Raw genomic sequence first — 21,835 nt, forward strand, 5'->3', positions numbered from 1 at the left:
CACAATTTATTATTTATTAATTTTTTCCTTTAGAATAGGGCACTTCGTATCGAAGAAGTTGTCGTAGAAACTTCGAAAAGGTCTCATTTGATTGGAAATTGGAGTGGCTTGTGCCCTTTTTAATAATGAAATATGTTTTTGAGGAGGAAACTCCCCCACAACCCTCGGGGCAAGGGTTTGAAGTTATGCCCTGGGGGAATAAAAGAGCTATGTTGTCAAAGTATATTATTTATTATATTTTGCTTTAGAACAGGACACTTCGTATCGAGGAAGTTGTCATTGAAACTTCGAAAAGCGCTCATTCAACTGGAAGTTGGAGTGGCTTGTGCCCTTTTAAATAGTCGAAAGTGAACTGAAGGCGACTAACACCCCTTCCACGCCCACCATTTCCCGAAACACGTCCTATCAAAATTTTGAGACAGCCATTTTGTTCAGCGTAGCTGATTTCCAGATAGAAATTATGTTTTACTGGAGGACACTCCCCCACAGCCCTCAGGGCAAGGGTCATAAATTATGCCTTGGGGGCATATAAGGTTTTTTATAGAAGGCCTTATCGCAGAAACTTCAAAAAAGGCTCATTCGATTGGATATTCAAAGGGTTAGTGCCCTTTTTAATAGTCGAAAGTGATTAGAGGGCAAATAAACCGCCTCTCACGTCCATCTTTTCCATTTATTCAACAAATAAATGTGCATTGTCAGTTTAATATACATAAACTGATATTTAGTAATCAAAATGTTAATATTATTTGATTTATTAAAAGTAAAAACATTTATTTTTTTTCAGTAAAGTGCAAATTTTGTTCTGGCCTTGAGAAGGCATATGGGTTTTGTGCCCAACTTATGTTAATTTCTGCTCGTTTTGAGTTTGACTCGGTTATTTATTGTAATTTCTTTTCGTTTTGGGTTTCATTTTTTTATCGATGCTGATTTGTGGTAGTTTCTCGCTTGGTAGATTATTTGATTTTATTTTCACTCATTTTTTGTTTAATGGAGTTCTTTACTTTTCTTTGAAAAACTTATTTTGTGGAAAAAGTTTTTTTAATTAACCAAATTAAAGAGCGACATTAATGCTTAAAACTAACAAAAATTATTCTGAAAATGAGGTGGGCCACATTGATTTCTTATACCATATCGAGTATTATTCCCACTGGTGGATCCCTGGGGGGAAGTACCCCCCCCCCCCCCAAAAAAAATATCTTTTCTGACGCACTCTTTCCCTGTTTTTTTTTTTCTTTTTTTCACTCTTTTTTTAGAGTAAATTTGTTAATTTGGTCAATTATTTATACCTTTGTCATATTGCCCCCCCCCACAAGATTTTTCTTTTGATCCGCCCCTGATATCCTAAATATAAGGGGGGCTACTGTTTCCTTCAGATTAACTTTAAATAACAGTTCAAATAGGGATAAATCCTCTTATTAAACAGTGAGAAGCTAAAATTTGCTCTTTTGTGCCACAGAATGTCGGGAGACGCCACTTTGCTGTAGTGTGACCTCTATTGCTAGAAAAAAAGAAACACTTATCCGTGGCACTTGCTCTAGAAAAATTCAAAATTCCTGATTTCGTAGTTAGGGACTTAAAACCTCTGCAAGGGGGTTCTTTGATGTGTTGAATGACATGGCTGCACCCTTTTTTGGGCATGTTTTTCTTCTTTTTTTCTAAAACTATGCAAATTTTATCATTCTCGTGACTTCTGATGGGTAACTTTAAACTTAACAGACTTTCTACATTTTGAACCATCATGAAAAAAATTTTTATTCATATTTTCTGATCAAAGTTTCTTTTGTACATGCGTCCGAGTCACACTTTACTTTCAGTTTGTTGTCAACAAGCATAGTGTAAACAAACATAAAATACCTCATACAGTGGAGTAGGTATTTTGTACAGGGGGCCTTGGGGTCCACCTCTCCTCCAAAATTCTTAATTTTTCTGAAGTTCTGGGTAATTCTTATTGAAATTATCAGTAAAATCTGATTTTTACTATCCCCCCCCCCAAAAAAAAAATACTGCGCGCGTGCCTATAGGTGCAATACTGCTATCACCATAAAATACAGTGGGAATTGCAACACTGTAACCTGCCACATACGAAAAAAAAATCTATGGTTTCTATCAGTTTGGGTTTTCAATTCATGAGGGTATGTATTGTTGAATATTATACTTATTCTAGCTTCAAATTATGTGACAAATTTCTAGCTACCGTTAGATCCTTGCGTTGAAGTGACAGTCCGAAGTCAGTTGGATGCTGCATGTGGCTTGGACGTGGAAGGTCTCGATCATGCCATTAACCTATCCTCTGGACAAGTTGGAATCTCGGTAGGAACCAAAATTTACCTTGTTTAAATCTTTTTAGAAAAATTAAATGCCAGGTACACTTTTTCACAAATTTCGGATAGTGAAAAACGTTACAAAAAAATTAGCTTCTTATTTGCGTAATGGATATTTAACGTAAAGCACACTGCCATCCCACCTCTAACATATTATCAGTGGCGTTGCTGGAGGGGGAACAAGGGGGACACTTCTCTGCGAGTGCAGCCTCTGAAAGAGGGAAATAATGAGTTTTTTTTTTACTTATATTGGTGTAGTAATGGGCGCATTGTCTTCGGGTGCTGGAAACCCTAGCTACGTCCCTGCATGATGTATAACAAAACCAAACACCAGTGACAACCAGCCTGCATCTAAAAAACCAACTAGGCTAAAAAGTAAGAATCGCCAAAAAAACACCAAAAAAAGAATTGCTTTTTTAATTTTGTTTCGATGAACTTCCTTGCTTGTCAGTCCTAGCTGAACTTTAGCCAACTAACGATACTAGGACTGTTTTACACATGGCTTCAATTTTAATTTTGTTATTTTTTTTAATGTAGGTTAGATTTTATCTTTATTCTAGTCTTGGTCAGAATGGCTATTGAAAATTTAGCCAAAACATTCAATTAGTTCCCTTTTACAATTCACTGTCTTTAAAATTTCCTAATTGATTTATCCCCTTTATTGTTTGTATGATAATTAATGGATATTTGAAGGCCTTTTCATAGGCAGCGCAATAGTGCTGTCTAAGTAAAGAGCGATGTGGGCACAATGTGTTATTTATTTATTATATTTATTGTATGTATAAAGTTTGAGGAGCTATAAGAAAATAGAAATGTCTTTGTTGAACGTCAACGACCTAAGACACAAATATACTCGGTAAAAAGGGGGCAAATGGTCCGAATATTCCGCTCAGTGGCGTTAGTTCACGAAAATGTGGGGGTGAGGCAAACTAAATGTTTCAGAATTTAGGAGGTGGAAAACTTGTCTTTTAAATATTTTTTCAATAAAAATACCAAACAATGAATTTTTCAATGAAAATTCCCCCAAAGAATTATTTTTCCAAACCTAGGGGGGACAAAAAACCTAGGGGCATATGCCCTCTCTCTCTAGTTGACACCGCCGTTTACACAAATATTAGTGATTAAATATATTTTCATGGTGGTTAAAAGCAAAATGCTTATATTATCTCGGGCTAAAAACAAAAATGCTTGAGTAGTATCAAATGATATCACTTATCATTTTTCAAGCTTCACTTTCAGTTTTGTCGAAAGCGACAATCTTCAATAATAGATCTTAATATCAATTTTTCCTAATTTTCTTTGCCAATTTTTTTCTATAAATTCGTAATTTAGAAACTTTTGAGAATAAATTAATGCGCCCTGTCGATAATGTTCCTCTCAGCAGTTGGCATTATTTTGCTATTAAAATCCATTTGGGGGTTCTCAAATCCATCCGGGGTTGAGAACATTTCTTATCTTTCTGTTTATTCGATTTTCTTCTTCAAAGCTTCATCTCGTTTCCCTTTTTTTCCTTTCTTATTTACCATATTTATACAATCATTGTTTCGTGTTCGAGAGCATTTTTTTATTACTTTTGTATTTGTTTGTTACCCAGCCCATCGAGCTCTGTTCTCTGCTGAGATCAAGTTTTATCCATGAGCATTTATTTTATTTTTTTGACTTTTTCAATTTTTTTATTTATTTTATTTCATAATCGTTGTCGTATCCTATGGCTTACTAATAATAAATAAAGCTGGATCTATACCAAATTTGAGTAAAAATCCCCTCAGCAAAAAGAATATTAGAGCTTTTACTGTATATATGCTTAAACCTGATTAATTATGTTTTTTCCTTCAGGAAAATATTCTGTGTGAATAAGATCGCTGTCCTACTCACCTCAAATATACAAATATTTGAGTTTTAGTACCTCGACAGAAAAACAGAAAACATTTTATCGTCCCAGTAATTGTTCGTAAAGTTTCGTAAAATGGCCCTGGGAAGGGTTGTGCGAAAAGAGTTCCAGACCTTAGTAGAGAAAAATTTAAGGGATAAACTAAAAGAAAATCAAAAAACGAAATTCAATCAAGCAATTCTCCCAATGCAAATTTTTGAAGCCAAATCAATTGATGCAGCTACAAAAGCTTGAAGATTTTACTAGGAAGTTATCACACAGAGAAACAGCTCTTGGTTTTAGAATGACCTGAAAAGTAGTTCTTAGAGATTTTTACTCACATTCATCACAAAAAGTTTTCACAACTTAACGGTCCTGATTCCCGTGTCTAGTTTACACAATCTAGACGAAGGGAAGGGAGGAAATAACAATAATATTTAAATAATTAAAATAATAAAAAAACAATAATTATTTAAATATGTTCTCTGCTTTCAAAAAACTACTCGGTGGGACTAAAATCGTTTTTTTTTTCATGTCCCAAATATACAAATTCTAATTCAAGTTCATAAATCAATAGAAGAAACTATTTGTTGAGTAACCCCAGCAATATTGAATGAGAACATTTCCAGACCCCAGTGTTTTGGGATAAATTTAAGGAAATTTAATCAAAGACAGGCAAGGGTAGGGTTTTAAAAAAACGGTTATAGTACCAAGGACAGGGAAAATGAATCTGATTGTTCGAACTGGTTAAGAGGAAACTTACACAACCATATTTAAGTAGTTAAACATTGGAAAAAATCAGGAATTTAATTTTGAATGAAAATAATCTCCACATACGTTTAAGCAAATACATTCTAAGACCACACTAGCTACATATGATGTATGACAAACAGTTTTAAAAAATGATAATCGTGGAAACGAGGGTAATATCAGCCAGTGGACAGAAAAAAGGAGAAAATAATAAAAACAGATATTTCAGAAAAAACCTCCGGCAAGCCATCTTCAGTGCTAAAAAAAAGCAGAAAGACTAACCTTTTGAAGTAAAGTCTAACAGAGCAGAAGAAACACTTCTGTTTCTGTTTCAAGTGTTTCACAAGAAACACAAACTGTTCTCTTTGAGTTTACTTCAAAAGGTTAGTTTGTCTTAGTTTTTCATTCCTAGTACTGAAGACAGATTGGCAGAGGTCATTGCCGAAATATCTCCCTTTTCGCCTCTTTTTAATCAACTAGCTCTTAAAGAAACTCACATAATGCTACTAAAAAGTCTCTAAGATCTTGTTAAGAAGTTATAACTACAAGGAATAGATCTTAGTTTGAATTACGCGAGAAACAGTTCTACGATTTTTTTTCACTCTCATTCATTTCCAAAATTTCTAAAACTTAGGAGTATTGAACCCTGTATATATGAACTCTATATATATGATTTTCGCAATCCAGATAAAAGAAAGGGGGAAGAAAATTCATCACTTCATATGTCAACTAGCTTACCGGTCGAGCGTTGCTGTGATCTCAAAAGATAGGAAATTCAAGGAAAGTTCCCCTCTTCCTAAAAATACCCCCGCAGAAAATTTCCCTGTAAGAATCTCCCCATCCGTGTAAAATTTACCCCCCGTGAAATTCTCCCCTCAGAAGATTCCTCCCCGGGTATTAATAATGATCGTATTTTTAAATTTGCAATTAATTGAAAAATTCCCCCAGCGGACAACTCACCCCCTGCAGATAAATCATATTCCGAGGATTCCCCCCGTAGAAATCCCCCCCCCAGCGTGTTAGTGACAATCTTATTTTTAAATTTAAAAGTATTTAGAAAATTAGGCTATGATTATTAACTTCCGCTTTGTACCTCAGTGTCACAGTTTATATAATATACCAGTAAGTTTACCGCAGATGATTTCTGGCTCTTCATTCTCGGTGCGAACAAAAAGCTCCTCCCACTTATTTCTGCACTTATTGTCCACTTATTGGTTGAGCCGGCCAAGTGGTTTTGTCAGTACTTGTTCCGTAGCTGATTATTCTTTGTCTGCCCGTGAAAAGATCTAATGCCGCTTATGTTTATATCTGCAAAAACGTTCTCTGGAGCACTCGCACCTCGGTCCGGGTTTTTATAATGGGTGAGATAGGGAAAGATCATACTGGATAATTATATAAACTGTGCTCAGTGTCATCTATTCTATGTGTTTGTGTTCAGGGGTCTCTAGTTTCAGTCCACGCGAAAAGTATTCAAAAGATTAAGTGGGCCTTGGGGGGGGGCATATTTCATGCCTAAAACCTTCGTAAGAGTGTACTCAACAATTTCTTGTAGTTTCTTGGTGATCAGATGAAAACAACATTAATGCGTACAGGACAGCCAGATAGACAGACAAAAATTACTTTTTATTTATAAAAATTCTTTAGTCCATATTTTCTGCTTAAAAAACAAAAAACTAGTCTGTGTGTTTAGATCCCTTTTCTTCTCCCCAAACATAATAATTCCTAAATTTTAGCACCTTGACATAAAAACAGAAAACTATTCACCACTCCCAGGAATCATTCGCCCAGTAGCTCCAAGAATATTGTATGAGAACTCTAGATCCCAGTTTCGCTACAGACACGTGGACGAAAAGCTAATGCTGCGAGTACCCTGTTTACTGGAGCCATCAACAGCTAATCATGAGAAGGAGGTTCAACAGCGAAAACCGTTAAAATATCCAATGGGATGCAGTAGAAATTGGAATAATAACCTCTGTGGTGAGGCAATGTGGTGTGACAACAGAATATATGAAAAAAGGACGTTGAACAAGTTGAAGATAATAAGCTTTGATGGTGAGTGCTGCACAATTTTCAAGAACAAACCAAAACTCTTCTAAACATAAAATCTTCCAGTAAGGGTTTATTCCAGAAGTCAATTATTATTAATCATTTGTTATTAAGTTTGGCCTAAAATTGCAGATAATAATAAATTAGGGTGCGCTCCATCACTCATTTATCATTAATAATAATTAATTATTTGTTATTATTTTCGTCCCAAGACAACAGGTAGCAGAAAATGATATAGAATTTGCATATCTTCAAACACAGAAGAGACTACAATTTTAGCCCATTATAAGCATTCTTGGGGCAAGATGCTTATAATGGGCTAAAATTGTAGTCTCTTCTACATTTGAAAATATGCAAATTGTATATAATTTTTTGCTACCCGTTGTCTTGGGACGAAAATAATAACAAATAATTAATTATTATTAATGATAAATGAGTGATGGAGCGCACCTTAATTTATCTCTAAGAAAATTTGATGGGATGCAAGATGCAGATGTTTGATTATGATGACAGTGAGATAGGATTTTTTTTTCTCTTACATTTACAATTCTTTTCGTACTCCGTTTCATTTTCAAATTTGTTGAACCATAACTCTAAATTATTGGTAGAAATCACGCTAGAAGGACAATACATATTAAATCTTCAACTGATGACATGCAAAATATCTAATAACATTACGGTTATTTTGGCAACTCCCATTGTAATTGATAGTCGTAAACACTATGTTACCAGATTTCTCGTATTTGCAGAAATTTATGATAGATGCGGGGCCGTCACGTACGGGGGGGACCCCCCCCCCAATGTTTTTGGTCACTCGGTATAAAAAAATCGGTAAAATCGTGGCGCTGTGCGCCATGATTTTTCCGACGCTGCTAAAATCCTTTGTTCGGTTCAATAAAGACCACGACAATACTGATATGTCATCTACAGAAATTTTCAACTTGATCGGTAAACACAGCAGTTTTATCGACTCCTGCCTTGATTTTACAGATGGCGCCACGACTTTCTATTTGGTTAAATAATCAGCATTAAAATAGTGACATGATATGTACCGAAATCTAAAACTCAGTTGGTAAATATAGCGGTTTTACCGACTCGTGCAGTGATTTTACTTATTGTATTTGAAACGGACATTATGCTAATTATATTGACAAAAGACAGTCGGTAAAAATGGCCAGCGAGTCGGCAAAATCTCTTGCTCCCCCTCCCAAAATTTGGGCTAGTAACAACACTGGTTAGATGTTGTTGTGCCTGTTAGCGTTGCCAACACGGTAGAGGTCCTGGTACAATGTGTTACATTTGGAAATTCTTTGGTATAATTCAAATTTTCGGTACATTTTGGCTTTATTCGCTTCTTTCGGGCACGGAGATCTGGTCAAGTTTTAGTTTTTCCAAAGTTTTCATCTTGTTACTTCTTCAATGGACCTTACTACAACTACTACTACTAAATAACAGCTCACGGCAAGACCAAGCCGCCTGGGGCCAACACAGCTAAACACGCTCCTTCTCCATCCCCATCTATTCAAAGCATCCCTCTTGACACCCTCCCAAGAAGTCAGATTTTCCTTAAATCTTTCCTCGTGACATTGTACCACCCCATTTTGGGACGACCTGCCATTTATTTGTCCCTAAATGGTCATGCCATTTGATAGCCTAGATGGCCTAGATGGTCATGCCATTACTATTCTTAAAAGCTCCAAAACTGGGTTAAACAGATTTGTATGCATTGATTTGCATAGAACAGAATTGCTTAATTAATTAGCCGCCTTGCTATGGAACAGGTTAGTTGAACAATATAGTAATAATAATATGTTGAAGCTTTGACATTTAGTATATAAATAGTATTAAACATAGTGTTAAAATCTAACTAGATTTGTTTTGCAAAATAAGTTTCTTTTTTCTTTGTACAAATTAGGGCCGCCAATTTTCAAAAATTTAAGGGATAGGAGTTTTCCAAGTTTCTTGTAAAGATCCAAAAAATGATTCTCAAAATCTATGGGGGCGGATTTTGTCTTTATAATGTAAATACCAAACAAAGGTTTGTTTTTGTAAACACAGTAAGCAATTACTAACAAAATTCTTATTTCAGTATATAAGAAAAGATATTTATGATACATCTTGAGAACCGCTACTTTCTTTGATTTATTTGTTTCTGCCCTTACCATGGAGCTCTTTCTCAGTTCTCGGCCAAATCAATTGAAAATAACTGCCGGCAAGCGACGCGAGTAGCAGATTTTCAACCTACGGTTCAGGTGGTAAAAATTAATTTCTTGTGGTACAATTTTTGTTAGAAAACTGTTACATTTTATCTCAAAACGTTGGCAATACTGCTGCTTGCCATCTAGACAGGATGCATACAAATCGCCCAAATTAGTTTTATTTGTTTCGAATAGTATGAGCTCTTTGAGTTATGATGAAAATGAGGTACAAGGCCCGATTTTACTGTGTGTTACTTGCCTTTTTAATAGGTAGTAATTTATCTTGATACCCCTTTTTTCACAATATACCTATTACCTTAGAACTTACTATATATATACGTTAATACAGTATTTAATAGACACTTTTCTAATTCAAAGGTATTTCGTAATAGAGGCGTGGGGAGGAGAGATTTTTCTTTTGTTATAGGTGCAGTTAATTTAAATTCAGCGGACATTTTTGATTTGGTTTAAAAAAATTAGAACTGAAAAACTATTTTTCCTACAAAATGTATAGATAAAAACAATACAATAAACAGATTCAGGACTGAATATTAAAAAAACAAATTCCAATTCTTCAATATAACTTCCAATTCTTTTCTTTTCGTTAACAGGAGCCAAATTTCAGTCATAAAATTTGCCTTATTTTCGAAAAAAGGGGTAAACAACCCCTAAACGTCATAGAACTTCAATGAAAATAACACCATCAGATTTAGCGTATCCAAGAACCCTACTATAGAAGTTTCAGGCTCCTATCTGTAAAAATGTAGAATTTTGTTGTTTTTTTTTTTGCAGAAAGATCACGGATGCGTGTTTATTTTATTTTTTTTCTTTTCCTTTGGGTGATCGTATCGATCCAATAGTCCTAGAATATCGTGAGAGGGCTCATTCGAACGGAAATTAAAAGTTCTAGTGCCCTTTTTAGGTGACCAAAAAGTTGGAGGGCAACTTGATCCCCTCCCACGCTCATTTTTTTCCCGAAGTCACCCAATAAAAATTGTGATAGCCATTTTGTTCAGCATAGTCGAAAATCTAATTAATATGTCTTTGAGGATGACTTAATCCCCCAAAGTTCCTGGGGCAAGGGCTATAAGTTAAAACCTTTGCCCATTGTTTACACAGAATTTTGTTTATTGGGAAGTATACAGGCGTTTTCAGGAGGAATTTTTTCTGGGTGGGGGGGGGTTGGAGTAGGGATTACGGGGGGGATCTTTCCATGGAGGATGTTTTCTTGGGGGAAGGGGCATTCCTATGATGGGGGTGCCGGATTTCCCGGCATTATTTGAAAAACGATCAGAGATAAAATAAAAAAAACATTTTTTTCAACTGAAAGTAAGGAGCAACATTAAAACTTAAAACGAACAGAAATGATTACGTATATGAGGGGGTTAATCCCCTAGTCAATACCTCGCTCTTTACGCTAAAGTTTATTTGGTACTTTCAAAAGAGCTGTCTATTCTAATTAACCGGCCTTTGTGATTCAGGGGTTTGTGATTCGAGCGAAATTCGAAATTTAGTGTAAAGAGCCAGGTATTGACTAGGGGACAAACTCCCTAATATACGTAATAAAAAAAAAGAGAATATAGAAATTCGTTACGTAAGTTAATTCGTAAGTTACGTCAGAACAAAATTTTCGAGAAAGCCATTTAGCCAAAAAAAGGAAAATTAGTATGCGAATTTCGTTTTAATTATTCATGTAAGCCTACTGTGAGCCAAAATCAAAGCTGTATTAATTCAAAAACGTTCAGAAATTAAATAAAAAAGACAAGTTTTTTTTAACTGAAAGTAAGGAGCAACATTAAAACTTAAAACGAACAGAAATTATTCCATATGTGAAAAGGGCTGTACCCTCCTCAACGTCGCACTCTGTACGATAAAGTTTCAATCTTTATAAAAAATTTGTTTTTTAAAACAATAAAATACTTTAGCGAAAAGAGCGAGGCGTTGAGGAGGGGACAACCCCTTTAATATACGGAATAATTTCTGTTCGTTTTAAGTTTTAATGTCGCCCCTTACTTTTGGTTGAAAAAATTGTTTGTTTTTTTTATTTAATCTTTAACAGGAGCGAAATTTTTTAAATACATAGTGGCATCAATCCATGGAAATTAGAAGGTAGGGGAGTATATTTTTAAAATTGGGCGAGGGGAAACAAAGATCTCATTATTTACGTGTAGAGGGGGAAATTTCTGTAAAAGTAAAAAAAAGGAACTTTATGAAAATTAAAGTAAAACGCACAAAAACTGTCAGAATACCGAGATCTACAAAAGTATCCAATCCAATATAATATTTTAGTATAATAGATTGATTAATCGGTTGACAAATAATACAGTAGTTGTATTTTACGCCTTGCCTAGTCATAAAGCTCTGTTCATTAATCAAAGTGCCTTTTTTTGTCATTTGCCTAGGTAGTTCTCTTTTCCAGAGTTCAGTTCAGATCCTCTAGGAACAGAAACTATAAAAAAGGGATAAGAAATATCCCGGGGGGCTCACCACTTAAACCCCGGGTGCTCTTTAGCGTTTTTTTTTACTATTTTGTTGATTTGTTTTGTTACCTCACTTTGCGTTTTTGGAAAAATGTGACAAAGTTAAAACAGACTGGACTGTTTAATTAGCTGTCAGGATCATGTTTGTTTGGTCTAAAGGCAATACCTCGTATCACTTGACTGTTCTGCAAGGCTAAAGATTTTTCGCAACAATTTTCTCTTTCTGTCTCTTAGCTTTCTAAATTTTAGCTTTGGTAAATCGCAAAATCCTAATTTTTTTTTCTTTATTTCTTAGGCATTTGTGAAAAATGTAATCTTCCGAAGAAGCGCTAAGTTATGAAAGAATTGTGAACATGGAGAATTAATCGAGCATTACAACGTTTTGGTATTTTTGTTTGGTAACAACGTTTTGTAACAACGTTTGGTAACAACGTTTGGTATTAATATAGCTTAATCACCTATTAATGTCTAGTAATAATTTAAAACGTGTCTTGTGAGCTCTGGAAACCTAGGAACATTTGTTACTGCCATAAAATAAAAGTTAAAAATAGAGATAAAATCCGTTTTAATATACAGTGTATAATAAATTTCACAAAAAATACCAGATATTTCGGTCACATATACAGTGACCGTCATCAGTAGTAAAACTAAACTAAAAAAAATTAAAACAAAAGTTCATATACTAAATCAAATAAAACTACATATTGTTTAAATCTCTAATTCTTTTCAACGCAAAGGCGGAAGCTAGCCTCTCTGACCTTCTTGGATTCGGTTCATTAGCGTTCAATGATATAACATTTGGACAAAGGTCAACTACATTGGGTGAATTAAACTTTACTCTGTCAGATTTTAATAAATTATCATAGATAGAGTTTAGCCCATGTTCACCTGTCTCCCGATTCAAAGCAATATTCTTGAATAAGATTTTCTTTATTTCAAGAGTTTCACGAAAATTTTGCTTTAAACCCCGATCCCTAGAAATCAAAGAGACATTCTCGAACAAAATTATCTACGTCATTGTTATTGCCGTTTCAATGTTTAGCTGCCTTAGTTTAGAATTCTGCCTTAGTTTAGGTGTGATGGTGTGCTAATTGGGACACATAATTATTCGTTTCCAAATGAAACTATTGAAATTAAATGAATCCAGATTTATTGTAATTCCAAATTTGACTCTACAGAACTATTCAGTTCGCTGCGTTAAAATTTTTACAAGGAGGGGGGGGGGCAATTGCCCTAAAAAAAACAAGACACCAATTAAACAAAAAAGAGATGGTGAGTATCACATTAAATTGCAGCTTGGAGCATTATAAAGATTGCATCCTTGCAGTCAGTGCAGTGATGCATGTTGCGAGTGAGTTGATGAAATGCAGGCTTCACTATCATACTTTCACTCTAAGGCTACTATGCGTTGACCTAAACCTTTAAAACATTTGACACGGACTGATGATGTTTTCTCTACTTTGAGGCCTTTAATTTTGTTGAGAAGTAGCTTTGCTGCTATCAGCAACAGAAAGTCTTGATAAGTATTTCCTAGTTGTCCCCTGCAGAGGTTGGGGTCATATGAGTAAGAAGATCAGGTAGTTTTTTTGCCTATGAGCAAAGGCAATATTTTCTCATTTATTAGAACTGTAGGAAAGGCAACTTTATTACCGGTGCTCTTCATGCAGACATAATTGAAGCTTCTCTATCATTGGTCGAGCTTTCCTGCGACTTCCTTCAAGAGCTGCTTTATTTTTTTGTAAGGGGGATTCAAGACTAGTTCCAACACTTATTTGGTTCTAACCATAGCTCTATAAAAAAGTCGCACTGACTCTGGGATTAGGGCGGCTCACTGCTCCTTTAATTGTTCCTAATGATTGGTTGGTTCAAGAAGGAAAAGTATTGGGATGGGAATTAGTTCTGACTGTTGACAAAAACTCCTAAATCTTTCTTTATTGACTGCTTCGAGTGAGGTATTACTAAGAGTGTATCCAAAGAATAAGGTCTGAAATCCAAAGTGAATCATATAAAATTAACTTGGTTATCTTACTACTACTACTACGAACAACTCACTGTAGCACCAAGCTGTTTGAGGCCAACACACCTCTGTACACTCCTCCTTCATCCTAATCTATTCAAAGCAGCCCTCTTTACACCCTCCCAAAACGTTTTCTTTCCTTTAAATCCTCTGGTGAAAATCAGCAAAAATAGGCTAAAAATACATTGCACTATTACAACAGTATTACAGTATAACAGCATTACTTACTTGTGCCGCATGATATACTTGAATGAAATATACATAATATGAAACAGTGCAACACTCACTTTTAAAAATTGTGGCTGTTATTAATTAAGTTCTTTATTGGGACAATGGACAGAGGCCTTAATTAACGAAAATGTTAGGGCTGGTGATGCCCAAATTCATTTTTTAAAATATAGGGGGGGGGGGACGGGTTGAAGAAGGAGCAATAAAAAGGTACTTTTCAACATCTGTGGGGGCGAATGTCTCCTCCAACTGCTGTTCCCTCTATTGTCGCCCTTGATAATAGGATCTAGCGAAAAAGGTTAATTAGAGAATAAGCTATTGTAGGTGGTACTTCTTTGAATAATAAAGGGGCTTGTATAGTTTGAATGCTAATATTTCACATGAAGAAACAGAAAGGATCCAACATTTATGGCTCAATTGAATTTGGCCAGCACAACATTTCTAGATTTTCCTGATATCAACTGAATAGACAACACTAGAAACTACTCTTTTAATTGTTTCTTCATTGCCAACACTGGGAATTTCTTTGGTTTTTCACCACTGCAAAATCAATAGCCAAGGGCTGTTCAGAAATTTTTTCCCATGAGCTTTTCAGAAAAAGGTTTTTCATAACTTAAAAGAGTGGTATTGTAAGATAACCAAAGTGCGGATATTCTATGGTTCTAAAGAGTTCTCAGACCTTATAACTCTTAACTTCTTTCTAAAACTATAGATGAGTGTTTGCTTTCTTCTTTGAGTTTGGCTCAATGAAGGGTGGGGAATACTTACTTACTTTACTTTCGGCGGGAACCAGACCATGATCCATCATGCCCGGCACCAATGGACGATGGGATGACTGACGTAGTCCAGCATGATCTGTCAGCAGCAGCCTCTTCTGCAATCTTCAGCCAGTCCTTATCCCAATGACATCCGTGTCGGCAGAAGCCATCCAATGGATCCAGGTCATTATCGAATGTCTGCCAGAGATTCTTTCTTTGGCGACCTGGTCTCCGTTTTCAAGTTGGAAGGGGGTCGTGGGTTTGGACATCGTGGGATATGGTTCCATCTGGTCGTCGCAGTGTGCGTCCAGGAATTTCAATCGTCGTTGTTTTATGATAACCGAGTGGGGGGCCTTCTGGGCACAACGCCTTCGAACCTCAGCGTTTGAGACATGAAACCAATGGCTGACCCCTAATATGTGCCTCATGCAGCGATGGCGAATACTTCTTGTGAACGTGTTTCTTCGGCTTTTAAAGGCCAAGTTTCAGAGGCTTACAGCAGGATCGATCCAATAGTTGCCTTGTAGATGTTCATCTTCGTTTTGATGCTAATTTCATGTCTATTCCAAAGTGACTTCTTTCATGTCAAACCCCAAAGATTACGGATGGGAAAAGACTAGCAAAGACTAGCTCCAAGCTTCTGTCACCTGTCGAGAGCTTATACGATGGAATTGCAAAAGCAATGCTTTGGGCGCTGCAACTGCTCACTTGAGTGTGCCAAGTTATGTTTTTGCCACGGGTCCTGGCAAGTATAATGAATTTTTATGTATTATGTATTTTGATGTCCCTTTCGAGGTTTAAGCCTAACTCAGAATCTCGGTTGCTCAACATGTGATCTGACATCTCAGCCAAGTTCCATATTATGTGATACTTATTGCCTTATTTTCTATTCTATTTTCCGATAACAATGACAATCAAGACAAGTTAGCTAAAGAAGCAAACGGAAATAGATTTTGGTTGCACATCTCCGAAAAAGCGCCATGTAGGTCTCTGTGTGGGTTCGAAATCCTTCATTCTTTTCGTGTCATTAAGCGTCGTGGGCTCTGCTAAACGCTCTAAATGGTGCTTCGTATTGCATGTTCGATGTCATTTCGAATTATGGCTTGTTTTAAGAATCTAACGTTTTGTAAATTTTTATATTTTCGCGCTTGAAGCGGAAATTAAGACATGCCAGGACCAAATTCTGATTCTGATTCCAGCTTACAGATTCATTTTCTTTTCAACACCACTCAACTCTCGGTATTTCAAACCGCGTTTCTACCAAATCTGAACTTTCTGTAAGAAGCAGATGAGTTTTGCGCTTTTAGTGCACTTTTCAGCGATTGCAAAGGTGCTATGAAGCGATCGTTCGACTTTCTACCTGTGATTATTAGGTTCCCCTTACTTTGTGCTATTTTACCACTTTTTCCAGTTACTTCAAACTTTCCATTAGTTTTGCGAATTTGAGCTCACAAATTTGCACTTTGACGCGCAGACTCGAGCTGTTACTTGTAATCTTCGGGCTTCTACTACTCTAAAGTATGATTTTGCCTGTTTTGATGTTACATAGGATAGGCGCTCCTATTTTGCACTTTAAGCGCTTTTTTTAGCGCTCTATTGTACGTTTCAAAGCGATCCTTTACTTTTTATATAGCCACCATTGGGATCGCCATATCTTAAAGTGTAAATTCAAAGGTTTTGATGCTTCTGTAGAGATTCTGGTAAACATGCGCATTATATATATATATATATATATATATATATATATATATATATATATATATATATATATATATATATATATATATATATATATATATATATATATATATATATATATATATATATATATATATATATATATATATATATATATATATATATATATATATATATATATATATATATATATATATATATATATATATATATAATATATATATATATATATATATATATATATATATATATATATATATATATATATATATATATATATATATATATATATATATATATATATATATATATATATATATATATATAGATGTTATATATTTGTATAATTGTATATATTGGATGAAATGTCAAAACTTTCTGGGGTCTATTTACCTAAAGGTTCTCTTCCAATTTCTATATTAAGCTGTTAAATATAGAATTTTTTCATTGATAAAGTGCTATAGAAGAGAGTAAGTTTCTAGTAAGAGAGTAAGTTCCGCAGTTTTATTGGAATTTTTACACTTAGCCTATCGATTGCTTAAAATTAAATCAGAAGTTTTAAACAAAAACATTTTCAATAAGAGAAAGAAATCCTTTAGAATTTAGAAATAAGTATTATTTGATAAATATAGCAGTCCATCGCAGGAAAGTGAAAATTTGATCATGATCTATGATTCTAAAAATACTTGTTTTAAGAAAAAAGAAATACAAAGACAATTTGTGCTATTTCTATTTATTTATTTTTATGCATTTAGGTGTGTACTGTTTGTGCTTCAAATTTCGTTGCTGTGCGATCAGTGACAGTTTTTACCTTACTCCATTTTTATAAATCACATATAAGACACCATATTGACTATGGGCTCATCGTCTATGGTGCATGTGCAAAGACCCAGATGCAAAAAATTGAAACAACACAAAATGATATAATACGTCTCATATTTGGTCTTAGGAAACCCACAAGCAACAAGTTTCTGCTTATGGAGAGTGGATTAACAACAATAAGGGAGAGACGTAGCTTTCTCTTGACAAAACATCTTACAAAAATTGAATCAAATAGCTCACACACACTAAATAATTGGTTAAGAAATCCAGCCATGTATAGAAGCATTGCAGATGAGTATGCAAATATCCATAAGCAGTTCCCCATACCAGTAGAGTCTATTGCACCCACTTTCCCCCGATCCCCCCCCCCCCCATGGAATTGGTCAAGTCCCATAATAAATAATGACTTCTCAAAGTGGAATAAAGATTTAACCCCCATTGCTTTTGTCCAGAAAAAATGTGCATAACTTAATACAATTACCTACAAAAATCACTTCCAAATATTTGTTGATGGGTCAAAAATGAATGAGAAGGTTGCAAGTGGTGTTTTCCTTCCTCACCTGAAAATTGCAATGGGCGAGAGATTATATAATAATCTATCTATAATGTCTGCTGAGTTAAATGCCAGTATCATGGCATTAGAACACCTTAAGGAAAACCAACCTTTTATTGCAAATTCAAATAATATTATCATATATTCCGACTCTCTATCAAGCCTTGAGTTGCTGGTCTCAGCTCCTCAATATAAGTTGGACATTTACACTTATCATTGTCTCAGTACTATAGATAATCTTGCTTCAAGTGGCATAAAAACTTATTTTCAGTACATTCCTAGCCACTCTGGCATAAGTGGTAATCATCAGGTTGATGAAATAGAAAAAAATGCTATAAATATTGACCAGCCAAGGGGGAGACCAATCCCAGTTAGAGATATTTACCGATGGAGTCTCTCAGATATTAATTTTAATAAAATTAACCCTATCCTTTCCTCCCTTCCCTATACGTATCTCTCTAAAATTTATCATAGAATTCGTTCTGGAACAAATGGACTAAAGTTCCTTACATTCGCATATAAGTTTTCTAATTCAAGTGGTTCAACTTACAAGTCCCCTCTTTGCAGGTCGTGTAATATGAATAATGAAAAAATTGACCATTGCCTATTTGAATGTAATATGCTGACGTCTACACAACATACCTTGCTTTGTAAATTCTTAAATGCTTCAAACACCACAAAATCTCACTATCAGCCAAGAGCCTAGCCAACTATACCTGCACACAGAGTACAGAAATCGATATCTATCATCTTATATTTGAACTCCTTGAGTCAAAAGATCTACTGAAAGATATCTGAGAATATCTAATAAATAAGAAACGACCAAGCCAGTAGCTCTGTAGCCCTCAGAGGGAAGTAAAAGAAAAGGGCTAAATAGTACTAACTGAATAGCCCGCCTGCTGTGAATTAGAAGAAGAAAGAAGAACCTATGCAATTCTGCATATTATTTTTTACTTCTGTGAACGGGGAATGGATTTCATTCTAGTTCATTCAATTCTAAGAGAGATTTTAAGAAAATATTTTAAGGAACAAATATTTAACTATTGAAGTTTTACTATTAATAATATTAATAAACTATATATATATATATATATATATATATATATATATATATATATATATATATATATATATATATATATATATATATATATATATATATATATATATATATATATATATATATATATATATATATATATATATATATATATATATATATATATATATATATATATATATATATATATATATATATATATATATATATAAATCTCGCATTCCATTGTACCGGTAGTTTCTGCTCGTTTTGTGCTGGATATAGTTATTCAACTTAATAGTCTAAGTCATTCCTGAGATGCTGCTTATACACCCTTTTGGCAGCATACATACATTTAATGTGTTGTGGCTTGGTTCAACATCCCCTCAAAATTCCATGAAATTTCCACCTTAATACCCTTAGATGCCGTAATCCACCTTAAAACCCTTAGTCGAAGTAGAAGTCATAGTAATAGCATGCACGTAGTAACTTTTGGTTACGTCAACACCTCCCTAAACATTCTCTGAAAGTTTTACCTTAATATACTCTTAGCCCCAGCAGTAGTACTAGTAACATCAGTAGAATAGTAGCAACAGTATGCAGATAGTGCCATTTTTTTTATCCACATACCCTTCATCAAACCCTGAAAATTTCAAGTGGTTCCTGGCCTTAGGTAGTTTCTTTGACATTGCTGACACTTCATTTTCACAACCTGTATGAACATATTATATTACAGCTACAACAACTAATTTCATAATGTGACATCCCAGAAGGGAAGGGATTGATATCCCAAGACATAGTTACTGGACTTTTTAAATATGCCAAAACAAAGTGGATATCTCGAAATTTTGATTCGATCTATTTAGGGAATCGATTGGCTTGGGATGGGAGCTAGCTGCCCTTGAATCATTTTTCGCTGTTGAAAAGGGCACTAGACATTTTAATTTTCAATGAACTTTCTTAATGTTACCCTCAATCACGGGCAACTACCGTGTGAATAAATTAGCAAAAAAATATTCCAAAATTGACCAGCCAAGTGGGATCCTTGATAATGATATTGCATATTACTGGAGGATGTCTGATGCTCTTGCAACCAAAGATTAACAATTCTATTCCGTGTTAAAAGTACAATAAAACAAGAAAAGGACATAAAAAACCTTTCCCTAAATTAAGCATAGGGCGTAAGATAGTTTAACAATTTGCGTCAAGTGTCAGCGGAAATAAATCCTATAAATATGGTCATAGGTTGACTCTAGTATTTAGTTCGTGGAGGGGGGGCAAAAAACTTTTCTGAAGGCATCAGAAATGTGTTTATACGCATTTTGTTTTTTGTTTTTTTGACGCTACTGATAAGGCCCAACCTAGGCACCAAAGAACTGACCAATAAACTTGTCGCTTTGAAGCTTCTTATATCTGACCTTCTAACGCATCTTTTTCTTTGTACTGCTCATTATTTGTATAATTTAAAACATTTTGGTTCTTTGTATATTTATTTAATACCTTTCAACACAAATAAAAGAAAAAAAAACATGTAATTTCAACTAATTCATTTCACATAAATTCCGTCTTGAGATATGCTCCTGTCACTTCACTACAATGTCTAAAAAATTTAATCTAATAGTTAAGATTAACATAATCGAATCCCTCAAATTCATCTCCTTTAAGCTGCTGTACCATACGATTTTCCGGCTCACTTAAAGCAGTTAAATTTGGCTTCTTCTTCTTAAAGCTTTTATTGAAGTTCTCTGCCTTTTTCTTATCACCAACTTTTGGTTTTAAAGGGGGCTTGAATTGTCTAGTTTCAATTTTTGACCAATCAATATCTTGGAATAAAAGATTAGTTCTTATGTCATCTTTTCCTTTTGGCCCACAGCCAAGTCTTTTAGTTGGATCTTTTGTGAGGAACCCTTCGCAAGCATCTTTGGCTTCTGTTGACATGCATATGGGAAAGGAGATACTATGCTTAACGATTACAGAAAAAAGTTCTAATGGAGTTTCGCCCCTGAAAGGTAGTATTCCTGTAAGCATTTGAAATATAAGAACTCCATATGCCAACCAGTCTACAGATATATTATACGGCTTTTGTAGTATCATCTCTGGTGCAAGGAAATAAGGGGTACCGCTCATTGAGTCGGTTTTTTATCTCCTTCGATGCCAAGCTTACACATCCCAAAATCAGCAAGCTTTGTATGTCCGTCTTGATCCACCAGCACATTATCTAACTTCAGGTCACGGTAGATGACCCCTTGAGAATGGAGGAAGAACAAAGCGATAGCAATTTCAGCTGCATAAAAAGTCGCAACTGGCTCCTTGAATTTGCCGCTCTGTAAAATCTGAAACACAAGATCGCCACCACTAACATATTCCATAATGAAATATAATCGATCCTCAGTCTGGAAGCAGGAATATAGCTCGACTAGGAAATGGGGTTTAGAGGGCAATGATAGGACATTTTTCTCTGCCATAGCGACTTCAACTAAATCTTCCAAATCTACAGTTTCCATAATTTTCTTGTAGGTTTTCACTGCATAAAGCTCTTCAGTTCCTTTCCTTTCTGTTAAAAAAACTTTCCCGAAGCCTCCTTTACCAATGACCGGTAAAAAATTAAAATCCTTGGAAAAATCGCGTAAACATTTGCATCTAGGTTTAAACTCGTGACCATTTACAATGATAACGTTTTTCTTTTCTGATGCACCATTCCTTCCTGCCAGATCCACTTCTTTTTCCACGTTGTCTATGGTTGAACGCAATTTGGTCATTTGAAAATAAAAGCTGGACAAGATTCCATCTAAATCACGTTTTCCAATTTCGCTTTGGTATCTTTTCAATTTTTCTGAAAGCGAGTTTGTCTTTCGTATACTACTACTACTACTACTACTAACAACTCATCGCAGCACCAAGCCGCCTGAGGCCAACACAGCTACGCGCGCTCCTCCTCCACCCCAATCTATTCACAGCCTCCCTTTTTACACCCGCCCACGAAGTTTCCATTTCCTTTAAATCTTTTCTATGACGTCCTCCCATCCCAGACGGGGACGACCTGCTTTCCGTTTAG

The 21,835-nt window shown here is 35.0% G+C and overlaps 1 protein-coding gene and 1 pseudogene across 5 annotated transcripts in view; one reads left to right on the plus strand and one right to left on the minus strand.

Moving 5' to 3' along the window:
• LOC148947277 (uncharacterized) overlaps positions 1–12,060 on the plus strand; it is a 47,927-nt gene extending 35,867 nt beyond the window's left edge. For all 5 annotated transcript variants that reach the window (XM_089097363.1, XM_089097359.1, XM_089097362.1 and 2 more), the window contains 3 exons: positions 2,191–2,310; positions 6,675–6,993; positions 11,961–12,060. In XM_089097363.1, coding sequence (XP_088953489.1) covers positions 2,191–2,310; positions 6,675–6,993; positions 11,961–11,998 — 477 coding nt within the window. In that variant the 3' untranslated portion in view covers positions 11,999–12,060. The remainder of the gene's footprint in view (positions 1–2,190; positions 2,311–6,674; positions 6,994–11,960) is intronic.
• An 8,334-nt stretch (positions 12,061–20,394) lies between these two features.
• Positions 20,395–21,539, minus strand: LOC148947278 (protein kinase C, brain isozyme pseudogene; annotated as a pseudogene).
• Positions 21,540–21,835: the final 296 nt, after the last annotated feature.

Source organism: Artemia sp. Qi Xiang Cuo, chromosome 11 (assembly GCF_049724085.1).
Source record: "Artemia sp. Qi Xiang Cuo chromosome 11, ASM4972408v1, whole genome shotgun sequence".
Taxonomy (NCBI): Eukaryota; Metazoa; Arthropoda; class Branchiopoda; order Anostraca; family Artemiidae; genus Artemia; species Artemia sp. Qi Xiang Cuo.